The 15,963-nt window shown below is 46.7% G+C and overlaps 1 protein-coding gene across 2 annotated transcripts in view; it reads left to right on the top strand.

Moving 5' to 3' along the window:
- Positions 1-1,717: 1,717 nt before the first annotated feature.
- Positions 1,718-15,963, top strand: part of CMTM7 (CKLF like MARVEL transmembrane domain containing 7) — a 56,716-nt gene continuing 42,470 nt past the window's right edge. Inside the window, exon 1 of one of the 2 annotated variants that reach the window (XM_040433385.1) lies at positions 1,718-2,013. In XM_040433385.1, coding sequence (XP_040289319.1) covers positions 1,885-2,013 — 129 coding nt within the window. In that variant the 5' untranslated portion in view covers positions 1,718-1,884. The remainder of the gene's footprint in view (positions 2,014-15,963) is intronic. The other variant, XM_040433384.1, reaches the window with a different exon arrangement.

The following is a 15,963-nucleotide window of genomic DNA, read 5'->3' on the forward strand; positions in this document are numbered from 1 at the left end:
GGGCATTTTTTACACATTTTGATTTCAAACTACTTCTCACGCATTAGGGCCCCTAAAATGCCAGGGCAGTATAACTACCCCACAAGTGACCCCATTTTGGAAAGAAGACACCCCAAGGTATTTCGTGATGGGCATAGTGAGTTCATGGAAGTTTTTATTTTTTGTCACAAGTTAGTGAAATATGAGACTTTGTAAGAAAAAAAAAAATCATCATTTTCCGCTAACTTGTGACCAAAAAAAAAAAATTCTAGGAACTCGCCATGCCCCTCATGGAATACCTTGTGGTGTCTTCTTTCCAAAATGGGGTGACTTGTGGGGTAGTTATACTGCCCTGGCATTTTAGGGGCCCTAATGCGTGAGAAGTAGTTTGAAATCAAAATGTGTAAAAAATGCCCTGTGAAATCCTAAAGGTGCTCTTTGGAATGTGGGCCCCTTTGCCCACCTAGGCTGCAAAAAAGTGTCACACATGTGTTATCGCCGTACTCAGGAGAAGTTGGGCAATGTGTTTTGGGGTGTCTTTTTACATATACCCATGCTGGGTGAGAGAAATATCTCGGCAAAAGACAACTTTTCCCATTTTTTTATACAAAGTTGGCATTTGACCAAGATATTTATCTCACCCAGCATTAGTATATGTAAAATGACACCCCAAAACACATTGCCCAACTTCTCCTGAGTACGGCGATACCACATGTGTGACACTTTTTTGTAGCTTAGATGCGCAAAGGGGCCCAAATTCCTTTTAGGAGGGCATTTTTAGACATTTGGATCCCAGACTTCTTCTCAAGCTTTAGGGCCCCTAAAATGCCAGGGCAGTATAAATACCCCACATGTGACCCCCTTTTGGAAAGAAGACACCCCAAGGTATTCCGTGAGAGGCATGGCGAGTTCATAGAAGTTTTTTTTTTTTGGCACAAGTTAGCGGAAATAGATTTTTATTTATTTTTTTCTCACAAAGTCTCCCTTTCCGCTAACTTGTGACAAAAAATAAAATTTTACATGAACTCGCCATGCCCCTCACAAAATACCTTGAGGTGTCTTCTTTCCAAAATGGGGTCACATGTGGGGTGTTTATACTGCCCTGGCATTTTAGGGGCCCTAAAGCGTGAGAAGTCTGGAATATAAATGTCTAAAAAATTTTACGCATTTGGATTCTGTGAGGGGTATGGTGAGTTCATGTGAGATTTTATTTTTTGTCACAAGTTAGTGGAATATGAGAATATGAGACTTTCGGGCGTTTGTCGCGCGTTCCCGTACATAGACTTTCGGGAACGCGCGACAATGTGTGTTTGCTTGTCTCTGTATGCGCGATTGTAAACGCGCATACAGAGCGCTCCTTTCACAACACTCCGGTGTGAACCCAGCCTTAGGGCATGCTGGGAGTTGTAGTTTTGCAACAGCTGGAGGGCCACAGGTTGAGCATGCCTGCTCTAGAGGCATTCTGTTATAATAGAAGTCGAAGGGATGCATAACGGACTCCCCTGCATAACGGAAACGGGACGCATCCCATAAACTTCTATTATGACGGAATGAATAACGGGATTCCGTCATAGAATTGCGTTATGGTCCGTGGTAACGGAATCCATAACGCAATTCACCTTTTACCACCAAAGGAAGCGTGAAGGAATTTTATAAGTGGAAATTCGCTCCTCTCTAGTGGCAGCTTGCTGAGGGCACTCTCTGCCCCGTGTGGGGGTAGTTTCCGAGCTTCCTATGCCGGGTGGCACTGTGGTATCAGACGAGGGGATGGCGTCTGCGCGTCCTGTGTAGGCGCACACACGGCCAGGAAGGGGGCTGCACTCGGGCGGGCCAGCGCCTGCATCTTGTCGTCATCCCCGCTGCCCCCATCCTGCTCCGCACAGAGGACGGGGCAGCGGCCGTATCATGTCCCAGCACAACGTGACGGTGATCCGGACCACGGCCAGCAGCAGTAACGTGCAGCACACCAGCCCGGGGCTCGTGGACAGAGGCTACCCGCGCTCCAGCGGCGCCACCCTCAAGCTGTGCCAGGCGGTAAGGACGGACTGCCAGCTGCAGCCAAAGTTTCCAACTTCAGAGAGAAGTCTGCTGTACCCATAATCTGCTTCTATAGGTGCTGTAGTGCCCAGGGCATAACTGCTGAGGGGCATCTGTGATTGGCACTTTCATGTTAGCCCCTGTGGGGGGCATTGGCACTTTGCAGGCCAGCAGTGGTTGGCACATTGCTGTCTGTGCATGAGTAATTGGCACTTTGGCATGCAGGGCGTCAGTGGTTGGTACATTGCTATGGGTACATCATTGGTTGGCACATTGGCATGCAGGGCACCCATGGTGAGCATATAGAAGCCTATGTGGCTGATGTTGTTACACTGTTGGAGCATACCCACCTCCTCTTGCAGACCGTATTCTTGAACTAGAACCATTTATGGCGGTATTTGTAGCTGGCACTCCGCTTCTGCTGCTGAGAAAATCGGATTCGGCTACACGTGGTCTCGGTCACACCCACGGATCGTTAGCATAGACATGAATGGGGTCTCAGTGCCACATTTGCCAGCATTGTTGGATTTTTTGTGATTCCGGGGTAGCGGTCGTGGCACACGTGCGAGTCGTGCTGTGACCCCATTCATTTTTATGCTAGCACCACTACACTGCGATCCCTGGGCGCACCCTTAAGGTGCTGGTCAATGTGCAAAAGAGGCGCACGAATTTCCATGTGGATTCATGTGCGTTTCTGTACCACATCCGCACCGAAATCTGCAATTTCTAATAGCAGCGTTTGGTGCGGATTTGATGCGGTTTTGCCGCAGATCTCACCCTTCATTGGCAAACATAATTGACATGCTGCAGATTCGGAAATCCGCACGGCAGGTCAAAATCCACAAAGTGTACGTGAGATTTGTGTCATTTCATACACTTGGTCCTGTAATATGATGAGGTTTTTCCGCACAGGATTCGGCACGGAAAAACCTCATGTATTCCGCAACGTGTGCGGGTGGCCGCAAGGCCTTATGCACACAAACGTATTTTCATTCCGTGTCCATTCCGTTTTGTTTTTTTTGCGGACCTTATACGGAACCATTAATTTCAATGGGTCTGCAAAAAAAAAACGGAAGTTACTCCGTGTGCATTCCGTTTCCGTATTTCCGTTCCACAAAAAAAATAGAACATGTCCTATTATTGTCCGCATTACGGACAAGGATAGGACTGTTCTATTAGGGGCCAGCTGTTCCGTTCCGCGAAATATGGAATTCACACGGACGTCATCCTCGTTTTTTGCAGATCCGTTTTTTGCGGACCACAAAATACATACGGTCGTGTGCATGAGGCCTAAGGCGTATATTTCTTAAAGGGCTTCTGTCAGCCCACTAAACAGTTTTTTTTTGGTTACTTATAATCCCTATACTGCGATTTATCCATACATACTGTAATTAATCATTTTGGTTCAGCAGATTCTGTTAAAAACATACTTTTAAAATATGCAAATTACCTTGCTACCAGCAAGTAGGGCGGCTACTTGCTGGTAGCAGCCGCATCCTCCTATCCTCCGCATGTTGATTGACAGGGCCAGCGGACGGGATCTCTCTCTGCTGGCCCTGTTTGCATTCAAAATCTGGCGCCTGCGCCGTACCTGTCCTCAGTCGGCGCAGGCGCACTGAGAGGCGGACGCTCGCTCGGCGCTCCTTCCTCAATGCGCCTTCGCCGGGTGTAGATGTGACGTCATCACAGGTCCTTTAGCTTACTTCACTGATAATAGGAATACTATACTGGAGCTGGACAGTAATGAGTGTAATTAGGGGGCGGGGCTTTTCGTTCACCCTTTTCCCCACGGGCCCTATAGCAGCTGCGTGGTCTTCCTCTATTCGAGGTACGCTACTGCTCTCAGCATTAATTAATACTAGGAGCTTCAGGTACTTATAAAGAAGAAAAAAATCTAGCAATGGAAATCCTCTAAAACTCCATTTTATTTTAATCCATTAAAAGTATATACATCTCTATAAATGACACCAGGAGCGGTCAACACGTTTCAAACAGATGGTTCTTAATCATGACCTATGAGCGTGCATTAGTTTGTGTTTGTTTTATCAGGTACTTATACTCCTGGCCAGGAGTCGCAGGTGCCCTCCTGAATTCAACTGAATCGCCATCCTCAGTATGGTGATAGGGCACTATTTTATTCTGTGGTATTTGGTTTCGCTGGGGCAGTATTAAAGGGCTTCTGTCATCCCACAAAAGTGATTATTTTTTTTTGGGGCTAGTTAAATTAGTTATATAGCGATATATGAAAATATAATTGTGTTCCTTACTTTGATCCAGCAGTTTATTCAAAAAACGAAGTTTTATCATATGCAAATTCGGTCTCTACCAGCAAGTAGGGCGTCTACTTGCTGGTAGCTGCTGCAGAAATCCGCCCCCTCCTCTTGTTAATTGACAGGGCCAGCCGGGATCTCCTCCTCCGGCCAGCCCTGTCGGCATTTCAAAAATCGCGCGCCTGTGTGGATTCGGCGCAGGCGCTCTGAGATGAGGAGGCTCGTCTCCTCAGAACTCCCTCAGTGCGCCTGCGCCGATGACGTCTTCTATTTCGGTGATGTCATCGGCGCAGGCGCACTGAGGGAGTGCTGAGGAGACGAGCCTCCTCATCTCAGAGCGCCTGCGCCGAATCAACACAGGCGCGCGATTTTTGAAATGCCGACAGGGCTGGCCGGAGGAGGAGATCCCGGCTGGTCCTGTCAATCAACAAGAGGAGGGGGCGGATTTCTGCAGCAGCTACCAGCAAGTAGACGCCCTACTTGCTGGTAGAGACCGAATTTGCATATGATAAAACTTCGTTTTTTGAATAAACTGCTGGATCAATGTAAGTAACACAATTATATTTTCATATATCGCTATATAACTAATTTAACTAGCCCCAAAAAAAAAAATCACTTTAGTGGGATGACAGAAGCCCTTTAAGTGCTGCACTATGGTATTGCTGTCCCCGCCTACTTGTGTTGCCCCGCCTTCTGTCAGGTTGGATTCAGTCACAACTTGGGGACACTTTTAGGTTCTTTTCCACTTTAAATTCCCAGTCTACACCTGATCACAAGAATGAAAAACTAAATGAGTATCATTTGTCGCTCACTGCTTTAATACTCTATAATTAATAACTTTTGCACGATTTTTCATTCAATGATCTACTCGTGTAAAGGAGCCTTGAGTGTCTCATCCGTATGTTACCGGCACATACAGGTCTTCAGTCAGTGGCAGTGAAGTGATGGCGCGCACACCTATAATTTAGGCATCACCTCTTCCTCTGCGCGCTGAACTGTAGAATTTGTGTGAACTAGGGTTGCACCGGGTATCGAATTATTGATACCCAATTGATACTTTTGTACCGGTATCGATTTAATAATGGGATTTGCCCTTTACCAAGACTAGGCTGCGCTCTCCTAGTATCAGAGAACATGGCACATGCTGCTCTCAGCGAGCGCCATGTTCCCTCAGCAGTACAGGGGAGAAGGAGTCTCTTTCTCCCCCCTGAGGAGAGACAGGCGGAGGAGGGGAGGAACTGTGGCCACTGCGCCACCAATGAAGATAACTAATGTATAATACAAATACAGGAGGCGGGTGCCGGCGGCAGAATCACAGGCACCCAGCCTCTATGACGAGGCGCTGCGATCAGCGGCAGTTAACCCCTCACCCGCCTCCTGTATTTAAAAACATTGGCGCAATGCGGCCCCTCCCCAAGTAGTGAATCATTGGTGGTGCAGTTCGCCTTCGCACACCAATCCCCCCAATCATTGGTGGCAATGGCCACAGGGTCCCCTACACCCCTCTTCATTGGTTGTGCAGTGGCAGTTCTGATCAGAACCCCAGCAGTGTAATCGCGGGGCTCCAATATGTTACCATGGCAGCCAGGACCCTACTGAATCCCTCGCTGCCATTGTAAGATGGTAAGAGTGTAAGATCCTATTCACCCTAATTAGGCTGACTAGGACAAGGGATCAAAAGATCCCAGGTTCTAGCGCCTATTGGGGGAAATGGTTATTAAATAAAAAGTAAAAAAAAAAACACCAAAATATTAAGTATAAATCGCCCCCTTTCCCAATTTTACATATAACATATAAAATCAATAAAGAAATAAACATATTTCATATCGCCACGTCCGAAAAGTCCAAATTCTTAAAATCTCAAAAAATATCTCCTATCCGCTGAACGCCGTAACAGGAAAAAAAAAAAACTGCGCGATTCCCCATTTTTTTTTTGTCGACTTTTCACCTCAAAAAATGAGATAGGACTGTTCGATTATGGGCCAGACCTTCCATAAAATGCGGAATGCACACTGCTTTTTTGAGGTTTTTATTTTTTTTAATGGTATAGATGAGTATCTCAATACTTTTTTATGGTATCAAAATTTTGGTATCGTGACAACCCTAGTGTAAACCCGTCTTTTCTGGGTGATCTGATTATTGCATGACCCCGCAGCATACTGAGCGTATCTGTTTGGTGTGATAGTAACTTTTATTTATTACTGCGCAGTGTAAATGCACAAAAAGATCAACCATCAAACAAGTGGTGACCAATGGCCACGTAATTCTTAACTAAAACACTTTTTGCAGGTGGGCGTGGCTTGTCCGTATATGTTCAGCGCCATTTTGTGGCCTCACCCAAGAAATTCAATGCTACTTTTACTCCTCAGGCTAGGCAATCACTAGCTGATCGGCAGGAGCCCAACACTGTCCATCAGCCCGGACGCAGCAGTTACACAGCTCTGTTCACTAGGTAGTGGATGGAGCTCATTACTACAGTCTGCGCCCATTGAAGTCAATGGAAGCAGCGCTGCAGTCACCTTCCGGACCGTAATAGACAGATGTGTAGTTCTGACACTGGAGCTATTGCCAAAGGGGTATCAGACCTCCACCAGTCAACTACTGACGGCCTACCCTGAGGATAGGCCATCAATTTGTAAAAGCTGGGAAACCCTTTAACCTAGGGATGGCATTTATGAGCATGAAGCAGGTTAGGCTACTTTCACACTGGCGTTTCTGGGTCCGCTTGTGAGATCCGTTTCAAGGCGCTCACAACCGGCCCAAAACGGATCAGTTAAGCCCTAATGCATTCTGAATGGATAAGGATCCGTTCAGAATGCATCAGTTTGGCTGCGTTTGTCCTCCGTTACGTTTTTTAGACGGTCACTAAAACGCAGCTTGCAGCCTTTTTGTGACCGTTTGACGATGCGGAGCCAAACCAATCCGTCTAGACTTACAATGTAAGTCAATGGGGATGGATCCGTTTTTCACTGACACAATATGGTGCAATTGAAAACGGATCCGTCCCCCATTGACTTTCAATGTAAGTCAGGATCCGTTTTGACTTAGACTTTTTTTTTTTTTATGAATAATGCAAACAGATTGCATTATTCGTGCGGATTCGTCTGTGCAGATACAAGACAAATCCGCACAAAACTTGAAAGTAGCCTTAACCAGTTCAAGACTGGGCCATTTATCCCGATTCCTGACCCGGCTCATTTTTAGTTTTTTTTTTTACAACTTGGCTTTGAAAACCTTAGGCTACCTATACATGGGTGCGGATAGACTTGCAGGATTTTCGTGCAGATTTCTGTGTGTTTCTGCTTACTTGCGGATTTGATGCTATTTTGGCATTGAAAAGGGTTACGTTCGCACCAGAAATCGCACAAACAATTGAAACACTGGATTTCAAAATTCGCACTGCTAGTCAATTCCCACACCTAAGAATAAAGCACCGTGTACATGAGATTTGTCTAATCTCCTACACTTCACTGGTACTGTGTTAGGCCTCATGCACATGACCGTTGTTTTGCTCCTCATCCGGCTTGGATGTGGACCCATTCACTTTAATGGGGCCGCAAAAGATGCGGACAGCACTCCTTGTGCTGTCCGCATCCGTTGCTCCGTTCCGTGTTCCGCCAAAAAAATATAACCTGTCCTATTCGTGTCCGTTTTGCAGACAAGAATAGGCAGTTATATTAATGGCTATCCGCGCTGTTCCGCAAATTGCAGAACGCACATGGACGCCATCTGTGTTTTGCGGATCCGCAATTTGCGGACCGCAAAACACACAACGGTCGTGTGCATGAGGCCTTACACTAGTTTTTCCGCACAAGAATCCACACAGTAAAACGCACATAGTCCACAATCTGTGCAGGTGGCCTTAAAGTGGTTGTCCAGGTTCAGAGCTGAACTCGGACATATCCCCTTCTCCCCCCACTCAGCCCCTCTGACATGAGCATTTCATGCTCCAGTGCTCCCCCTTTCCCTGCGCTGTACAGTATAGCGGAGGGCAAGGGCTTTTTGGTTTACATTATTGCACTGCTAGGCGGAGGCTTCCACCTAGCAGTGTCCCCGGTGACATCACCTACGCTAATGGCCGGGCTTTAGCGCTGCCCTAGCCAGAGCCCCCTTAACTTTTTTTCCATCTAGTTACGTAAACAATTTTTGGCAGCTTTTTTCAGCGATACAAAGGGCTTTATTTTTTTTTAGGATTTTTATGTTTTTATTTTTTATATACAGGACAATGTAAAGAAAAAGGGTGAAAATAGTTTCCACATTTTTATCATTTTGTTTTCCTAATAGTACATTGTGCAACTAAAATACTTTATGTAAGTTGCAGCTTCCTGATCTGTATACAGCGATGGGGAGGTGAGGGATGGTAACAGAAAATGTCCCTGCCGTCCCTATGCTGTGCCTTAGGGCTCCTTTTTCACGAGCGGATGCCGTGCGGGTCATCCGCTGCGTGAAAGAGAGCCAAGCCCCGTTCCGGACAGCAGAGACACGGGGCAGTAACATGATTGATAATGCTCTTTGCCTCTCTGTGACCTTTTTACTACAAAATCACAGTGAGATAAAGTTGTTACTGTGATTTTGTAGTAAAAAGGTGACAGAGAGGCACAGAGCATTATCAATCATGTTACTGCCCCGTGTCTCTGCTGTCCGGAACGGGGCTTGGCTCTCTTTCACGCAGCGGATGACCCGCATGGCATCCGCTCGTGTGAAAGAGCCCTTACTGTCACTGACTCTTCAAGGACTTCAAAACCGTCTTTGCAGAGGTAAGTGCCGAGCTCTCGGACTGATATAGTCAAAGGAAGGCAGGCCACAGCAGGATCCCCCCTAAAGTGTCCCCAAAAAAATAAAATAAAATCACTTCACGTGACTGGAGGGTCGCTTAGCCGAAAAGGTAAGTGGGCAAGATCTTTCAGTGTGTGCCGAAATATTGACACAAAGTAAACAACCAAATTTGTCATCCAGCCTCAGCCACTGTGATAAAGGTGATCCATCTTCAGACTGGTCTGTTTGCATTGTCTGGATCAGGGATTAGCACTTATCTCCAACTGCCGTCAAACTACAACTCCCAGCATGCACACATAGTTGGCTGTTCTTGTAACTCCCATAGAAGGAGGATTGTGGGAGTTGTAGTCTCGGAACAGCTGGAGTGCGAAGGATTAGTACATCTGCCCCGCGGTCCTGTCACGTCGCTGTGCTCATACAGAAGACGTCTTGCTGTGAGTCATATTCCTCTCTCAGTCCCAATGTGAAGAATAAATCGGTTTCCTCCGCTGACGTCAACTGTCGGTTGGCACCTGCTTTATGTTACGGGTGAGGAGCCTGAACAGTGAAGTTGTAGGAGGCACATTTTATCTACAGCAGCCAGACTCCAAAAGACAGGAGATCGAAACACTTTTTCTTGAAATGTGTGATTTTATATTTTTTTTTTCATGTCGCTGCTTTCAAAGACCTTTTCATTGGTACCATTTTGGGGTAGATACTATTTGATTGCTGTTTAAGTTTCAGGTTTATTTGTCACACCCAGTGCAGTACATTATATCATGTTTTTTTGGGGGAATTAGGCCTTATTCACTTGTTCGTGAAATTCTTGATAAGAGGGTCAGTGATTCATCCGTGAAGAATCTGTGTTTGGTCCGTGGGTCCGTTTTTTTGCGCTCCCATTTGTCATCTGTGATACCAGTTGACATGGTAGCCCCAGTTAAGCCTCATTCACACGTCCGTGCTCAAATCCATGAGCAGGTGGTCAGTGATGCATCCGTGAAGCTGTCTGTGAAGGGTCAGTTTTTTGCTGTCCGTGTTGCATACGTGTTTCACTGACACTGAACAGCAGAATTTTTTTTTTCTTTCAAAGCATCTCTTGTTAATGATCCGTGAAACACGGATGCAACACGGACCCATAGACTGTAATGGACGTGATGGATCCGTGAACATGGACAAAATAGAGCATGCATCTTTGCTAAAAACACTGACCCACGACTGTGCTTAAACACTGATGTCTGAATACACACATTAAAATAAATGGGAACGTGTGCTGTCCGTGGAGAACACGTACAGCACACGTCCGTGTAACGCTGACGAGTGAATGAGGCTTTACAGGGAGAATACAGCCCCTAGAGAGGATATACAAGGTTGTACAGCGCTAGGGCTCATGCACATAAGCGCTCAGTGCCCATATTGCGGACCATAAACGGCCGGACCCCACTATAGGGGCACTGGCCGTGTGCACTCCGTGGTACAGATGCGGACCCTTTGACTTGAATGGGTCTGCATCCGCCAGATAGGACTTCACCTATCTTTTTGTGGTCCGTCCCTCTGCACCGCCAAAAGAATAGAACATGTACTATTTTTTTTAGGATGTGGAACATCTCTTGTAGATCGCTGACCCATTCAAGTCAGTATGTCCACGATGCACACAGACGGTGCCTGTGCATTGTGGACCGCTATTTTTGGTGTGCATGAGCCCTTACTGCAGAGCTGATCTTGTGCAGACATCTGGCCCCCCATGATCACGGGATCGCTAGGACTGGAGCAGCATTGCCACTTCCTGACCTTTTGACACAGAGCTTATTGAGCGCTGTGTATGCAGCAGTGGGGTAGGCAGATGCAGTAAGTAACTGTCCCTGACTTCTCTTTGGGGACCCCTACTGTCCCCAGCCGTGGCTGTACTGCAGCCAGCGAGTATGCAATACTTGGGCACCGACCGTTTGCAAACCCCACATCACATATGCGGACCCATTCACTTGAATGGATCTGCGGTGCGGAACAGGGGCACGGAAGCATTTTGGAGTGTTTCCATGGGGTTTCTGTCCATGCCTCCGCAGCGCAAAAAAGTAGTGCATGCACTACTTTTTTGCGGTGTCAAGCATCTGATGCGGATCGTGGACCCCATTCAAGTGAATGGTTCCGCGTCCGCATACGGCGGCCTTGCGGCCGGTGCCTGTGCATTGCGGACTGCAATTTGCGGTCCGCAGCACGGGCTCGGCCAGCACACATTCGTCTGCATGAGCTCTGAGGCTGGGTTCACACTTGAGCGTTTTACAGCGCGTTCAAACGCGCTGTAAAACGCTCAACACATGAAAACCAATGCTTCCCTATGGCCCTGGTTCTCACTTGAGCGTTTTACAGCGCTGAAAAACGCGCTGTAAAACGCCCTACGCTCAAACAAGTACTTGAGCTTCTTTGGGGCGTTTTGACGCGCGTTTGTGACCATAGGACATTGCAGTCAATCACACAAACGCGCGTCAAACGCGCGTTTACTATTGCAAAAAACGCTCGCCAAAAACGCGCGTCAAAAACGCGCGTTAAACGCGCATATCAAAGACGCTCAGGTCTGAACCCAGCCTAAAGCTAAGGCTTCGTTCTGAGATCTGTGAACAGCCTGCCGAATCCTCTCTAATTTTTTCTTTGACCGGTCGACAGCATTTGCACCGGATCTCCGAAACTGAGATGTGAATGCAGCCTAAGTTACACAAGAACCAGCATCCTGTGTTAATTTCCAGTATTATGCAGCTCTCTTAGGCTCAGTTCACTTCTGCGCTGTGAACTCCGGCAGAGGAACAGACTGCCAGAGTTCACCGTATGCGGCAGCATTGCCGGATACCACTGCGCACCGCCGGATCCCCATTCACTGCAATGGGATCTGATGGTAATCCGGCTGCTTTCCGGCATATATGCCGACTTTTGGCAAGACAAATAATGTTGCGTGTAGCGTTTTTTCCAGGCTGAAAGCCAACATGTACGCCGGATACAGTAACCGGATTACAGTGCCAGAGCTCAAAACGCAGATGTGAACCTGGCCTTACTAACTCCTAATAAACCAGGCGGGTGGACAGTGATAATAGTGGTGTATGTCTGGATGGACCTCACACCCTTGTTATACTGTAAATGTCAGTGTAGTGTTGTGTATTGTACCTTCATGTTGCTGTATTATGCAGTCTACGTCCTCGGTCTTTACATGTCGTACATGCCGATGTCCCTATGCAGAGCTTATAATAGGCTGCACAATGTTTGGTCAGGGGGTACTTGGTTTTGGCACATTGAGACCACTGGTCTGCAGTCGTAGCTGAAGCCCTGGAATTTACCTTCTCCTTAACAAACATGAGCCGTACTCTTTCTTCCCACAGGGGAAGGATCGCGTTGCAGAATAAATGGCTCTTTTTGTGCATATTCTTTGGCGGTTCATCAGTGTTATTTCTTCCGTTGAATCCTGTCTGGCAGAGAAAGTTCTGGTTACTTCAGGGTGGTTCTGCTAAAGCCTTTTACCTCTTATGTTTGGAGGGGTAAACATGTTTGCAGAACGCTAGGATTTAGCTTGGCTCACTACTGAAGCTCTGCGATAAATTTATATCTGTGTTGGCGTGGACATCTGGAAAAGAAGGATCAGCATGTTGGAGCTTAATCTGCCCGATCCTTTGTTCCTTTGGGAGATGAGCTCTGCCAGAAGTGTCTGGTAATGACATATTTCCCCCCACCCTCTCTCTATTGTATTATACATTGATCCTAGCATTCATGTGGACCTGTCACCGCTCCTGACATGTCTGTTTTAGTATCTACTTACATCCTCCTGGAGCATCTATTCTTATGAGGGTCCATTCACACGTCCGTAGTGTGTTTTGCGGATCCAGAGCAATCAGACGCCTTGTATTTTTTTTTTTTCTTGAAGATGTTTCATTAGTCATCTGACTGGCTTTCTCAATTAGAATGGGTTGTCTGAGAAATCTTTGGCATTAAATACTGGTGTCTCGTTCTTCATTTATGGTAGCAAGATGTTGATTGCATTTGCATGACTGAGGCTATTAGAGCTCAAGCACACGACCGGTTGCCGGCCGGGCCAGTATTGCAGCCCGCAAACAGCAGGTCTGCAATATAAGGGCCCTGGCCGTTTTTGCACCACATCACGGAGGCAGACCCATTCAAGTGAAATACAGAAGGTGCGTAACGGAGGCACGGAACCCCACGGAAGCACTATGGAGGGGTTTCTTTCCGTGCCTCCGCACCACAAAAAATACATGTTCTATTTTCCCTTTCATCCTCCATGACGACATACCATGAGAGATGACCCGCCTCCAACCAGGTAGGGACAGGGAGAATAAATTTGACCCTCCTTCGGCTCATTCTCAATGTCTTCCTGTCCCTCCAGGTGGGAGACGGATTATTCCTCACGGCACTTGCTGTGGGTCCTCTTCTGTGAAGGGAGGCAGAGGTGGCTATACTGGATTCATTATGCCTAGGCACGTGAGGGACGCAGGCAGCACCCGTTCCCTAGTTGGGTTATTGAGGTGCTGGGAGTAAGGGGGACAGACCTTGCAGAGGCCTGACAGTATGTCGGAATTAGGATCAGGCCAGATGGAGCCCTCTATGGGTCCTGCTATTGTTACTTCCACTTGGGGTTGGGTGAAAATCGCAAGCAAGTGCGGATGCGGTGCGATTTTCACGCACGGTTGCTAGGAGACGATCGGGATGGAGACCCGATCATTATTATTTTCCCTTATAACATGGTTATAAGGGAAAATAATAGCATTCTGAATACAGAATGCATAGTAAAACAGCGCTGGAGGGGTTAAAAAAAATAAAAAATAATTTAACTCACCTTAGTCCACTTGATCGCGTAGCCCGGCATCTCCTTCTGTCTCCTTTGTTGAACAGGACCTGTGGTGAGCATTAATTACAGGAACAGGACCTTTGATGACGTCACTCCGGTCATCACATGGTACGTCACATGATCTTTTACCATGGTGATGGATCATGTGATGACCGGAGTGACGTAATCAAAGGTCCTGTTCCTGTAATTAATGCTCACCACAGGTCCTATTCAACAAAGGAGACAGAAGGAGATGCTGAGCTACGCGATCAAGTGGACTAAGGTGAGTCAAATTTTAGTAAAAATTTTTTTAACCCCTCCAGCGCTGTTTTACTATGCATTCTGTATTCAGATTTCTATTATTTTCCCTTTATAACCATGTTATAAGGGAAAATAATACAATCTACAGAACACCGATCCCAAGCCCGAACTTCTGTGAAGAAGTTCGGGTTTGGGTACCAAACATGCGCGATTTTTCTCACGCGAGTGCAAAACGCATTACAATGTTTTGCACTCGCGCGGAAAAATCGCGGGTGTTCCCGCAACGCACCCGCACATTTTCCCGCAACGCCCGTGTGAACCCAGCCTTAAGGAGACGGAACATCACAATAATCCCCTACCTAGACGATCTTCTAATCGTGGGAGACTCAAAAGAATGTCTAGAAAATAATCTATTTCAAACTTGTCAGACTCTGTATCAATCAGGTTGGGTGATAAACTGGGAGAAATTAATCCCCTGCCCTTCGCAGAGTTTACATTTTTTAGGTGTTCGTCTGGATTCCACCCTTCAAAAAACTTTTCTTCCGACCGAAAAGTTCACAGGAGTAATAGGGAAAGCCTCAAGCTTCCAAAATCAGTCAGTCTGTACGATCAGCGAAGCTATGAAACTGTTGGGCACACATCATGTATTTCCGTAGTCAAATAGGCCCAATTCCACACTCTGATCCTCCAGCAGTGGTTGTTAGGGTGTTGGAACAGAAGTCAGGAATCTCTAGTTCAAACAGTTCAGATTCCCCTTTGGGTAAAACATTCCCTACAGTGATGGATAAATACAGATCACCTGAGGGAAGGAGTTGCCTGGTCTCCCAGTCATCTTCAGGTTATCACGACCGATGCAAGTCTGTGGGGATGGGGAGCTTATTGCTCTCATCACTCCTGTCAAGACCAATGGTCCGAGGATCAGATGAATCTCTCATCAAACCAGAGGGAATTCTCTGTGGTTTGGGAAGCTCCAAATGCACTATCCCAATATATAGTGGGGAAGGACATTTAAATAAGATCGGACAACATGACGGTAGTAGCCTATATAAACCATCAAGGGGGAACAAGAAGTGTGGGATTAAGTTGAATGGCAGAAAAAATATTTTCCTTGGCGGAGGCTCATCTAAAAGGGTCTTTAAACACAAAGGCAGACTTCTTAAGCAGGGTATCACTGAAGTCAACAGAGTGGAGTATAGAGAAACAGGTCTTTCTACAGATAACAGCTTTATGGGGGACCCCACAAGTGGATCTGTTTGCCTCCGCAGTAAACTCAAAATCAAAAAATGATTTTCCCTAAACCCCTCGACGGGAACATAGGGGTGGATGCCCTGTCCCAAAAATGGGACTTTCACCTAGCATATGCTTTTCCTCCCTTTCCACTGATACCCAGGGTGCTAAAAAAGATCCGTCAGGACAAGGCCCATGTGATATTGATAGCACCATTGTGGCCGAAAAAGTGATGGTTGCCTCTACTAAAATTCCTGTCAGTACAGAGCCCGTGGATTCACCTCCCCAAGGTGGAAAAATTACATCTGGCTGCTTGGAACCTGAGAGGCTAACTTTAAGAGCTAAAGGCTAATCAGACTCCATAATTAACACCATGGCAGCCAGCAGGAAGATTACCTCCAAGATTTATTCCAAGATCTGGAGAAGGTTCTGCGGCTGGTGTTCCCAATCCAAAAATGTATCCCAGGAGTTCTCTATTCAAACTATTTTGGGATTTTTACAATCTGGATTTGAGAAAGGATTGTGTCCAAATACCTTACGGATCCATATATCAGCATTAAGTTCCGTGTTTGATAAAGAAAATTGCAGACCATCCTTGGGTCATCCGGTTTTTGA

The sequence above is a fragment of the Bufo bufo genome, chromosome 5 (assembly GCF_905171765.1).
Source record: "Bufo bufo chromosome 5, aBufBuf1.1, whole genome shotgun sequence".
NCBI lineage: Eukaryota > Metazoa > Chordata > Amphibia > Anura > Bufonidae > Bufo > Bufo bufo.